This window comes from Octopus bimaculoides, chromosome 30 (assembly GCF_001194135.2).
Source record: "Octopus bimaculoides isolate UCB-OBI-ISO-001 chromosome 30, ASM119413v2, whole genome shotgun sequence".
Classification (NCBI taxonomy): Eukaryota; Metazoa; Mollusca; class Cephalopoda; order Octopoda; family Octopodidae; genus Octopus; species Octopus bimaculoides.
Genome location: NC_069010.1, coordinates 2,588,288 through 2,589,282, shown reverse-complemented (window position 1 = coordinate 2,589,282; position 995 = coordinate 2,588,288). Strand labels below are relative to the sequence as shown.

The 995-nt window shown below is 42.8% G+C and overlaps 1 protein-coding gene across 1 annotated transcript in view; it reads right to left on the bottom strand.

Annotated features, from left to right (window-relative positions):
- LOC106878593 (uncharacterized) overlaps positions 1–995 on the bottom strand; it is a 16,688-nt gene that overhangs the window by 13,648 nt on the left and 2,045 nt on the right. Inside the window, exon 2 of the mRNA XM_052978066.1 lies at positions 428–736. Within this exon, the coding sequence (XP_052834026.1) occupies positions 428–736 (309 nt within the window). The remainder of the gene's footprint in view (positions 1–427; positions 737–995) is intronic.

Sequence of the window (995 nt, the reverse complement as noted above, 5' to 3'; positions counted from 1 at the left end):
GACAATGGATTAAGCAACAATAAAGATGGGCACATTAGGTATTGTACTCTCAGATACACTATGTCAGAGTATAAGACAGGATGGTCACAGCTGGAACACCTTTGATCATAGGTCTGCTGGATCAAAGCTGACCTAGGGTTAAACAAGTACAAGAAAGGGCAAATTAGATGATGTAGTCCTAGATACACTGTGTCTGAGTATAAGATGGGATGATCACAGCTGGACATCTTTGAGAATAGGTCTTTGAGCTGGGTTAGAACTGACCTGGGGTTAAACAATAACGACAAGGAAGGACACATTAGTTGATGTATTCCTAGATGCACTATGTCTGAATAAAAGACAAGATGGTCTCGGTCAGAATACATTTGATCTGAGGTCTACAGCACCACATTTAACCTGGGGTTAAATAACTTTAAAAGATACTCACACTAACAGGTTGAAGACATTCAAGATCATCAGAAGTGGCGGTCAAAGCAGGAGTGTCTTCAAGACACCTCACTTCATCATTGCATTGGCTGCTGGTCCAGTTCAGAGGTGGATTCTCCTCACCTCTGCAAAGGACATCGTTTGGGTCGATGTAATTTGCTTCACCTCTGCGAGGGGAATTCATTTGGCTGCAGAGGCTCTCATCGTCTTCGTCACTCCCAGCATCCTCAGGTAACACGTGGAAGCCATCCAGTCTCTGCTCCTCAATATTTAGTGAGTATTCATCTTCAGAACTTGATATGATGTCATCCTGGAAGGTAAGAGTGGAGTGAAAGAGTAAGGTAAAAAAAAAAACCCCAAAAGATGCAATTAGTTTTAATGTGACAGAGTGGTAATAAGTTTGCTTCCCAACCACATGGTTCTAGGTTCAATCGTATCATATCGCTGGCACCTGGGGCAAGTGTCTTCCACTATAGCCATGGGCTGACAAAAGCTGTGTGGATGGATTTAGTAGGTGGAAATTGAAAGAAGTCTGTCATATGTGTGTGTGTGTGTGTGTGTGTGTGTGT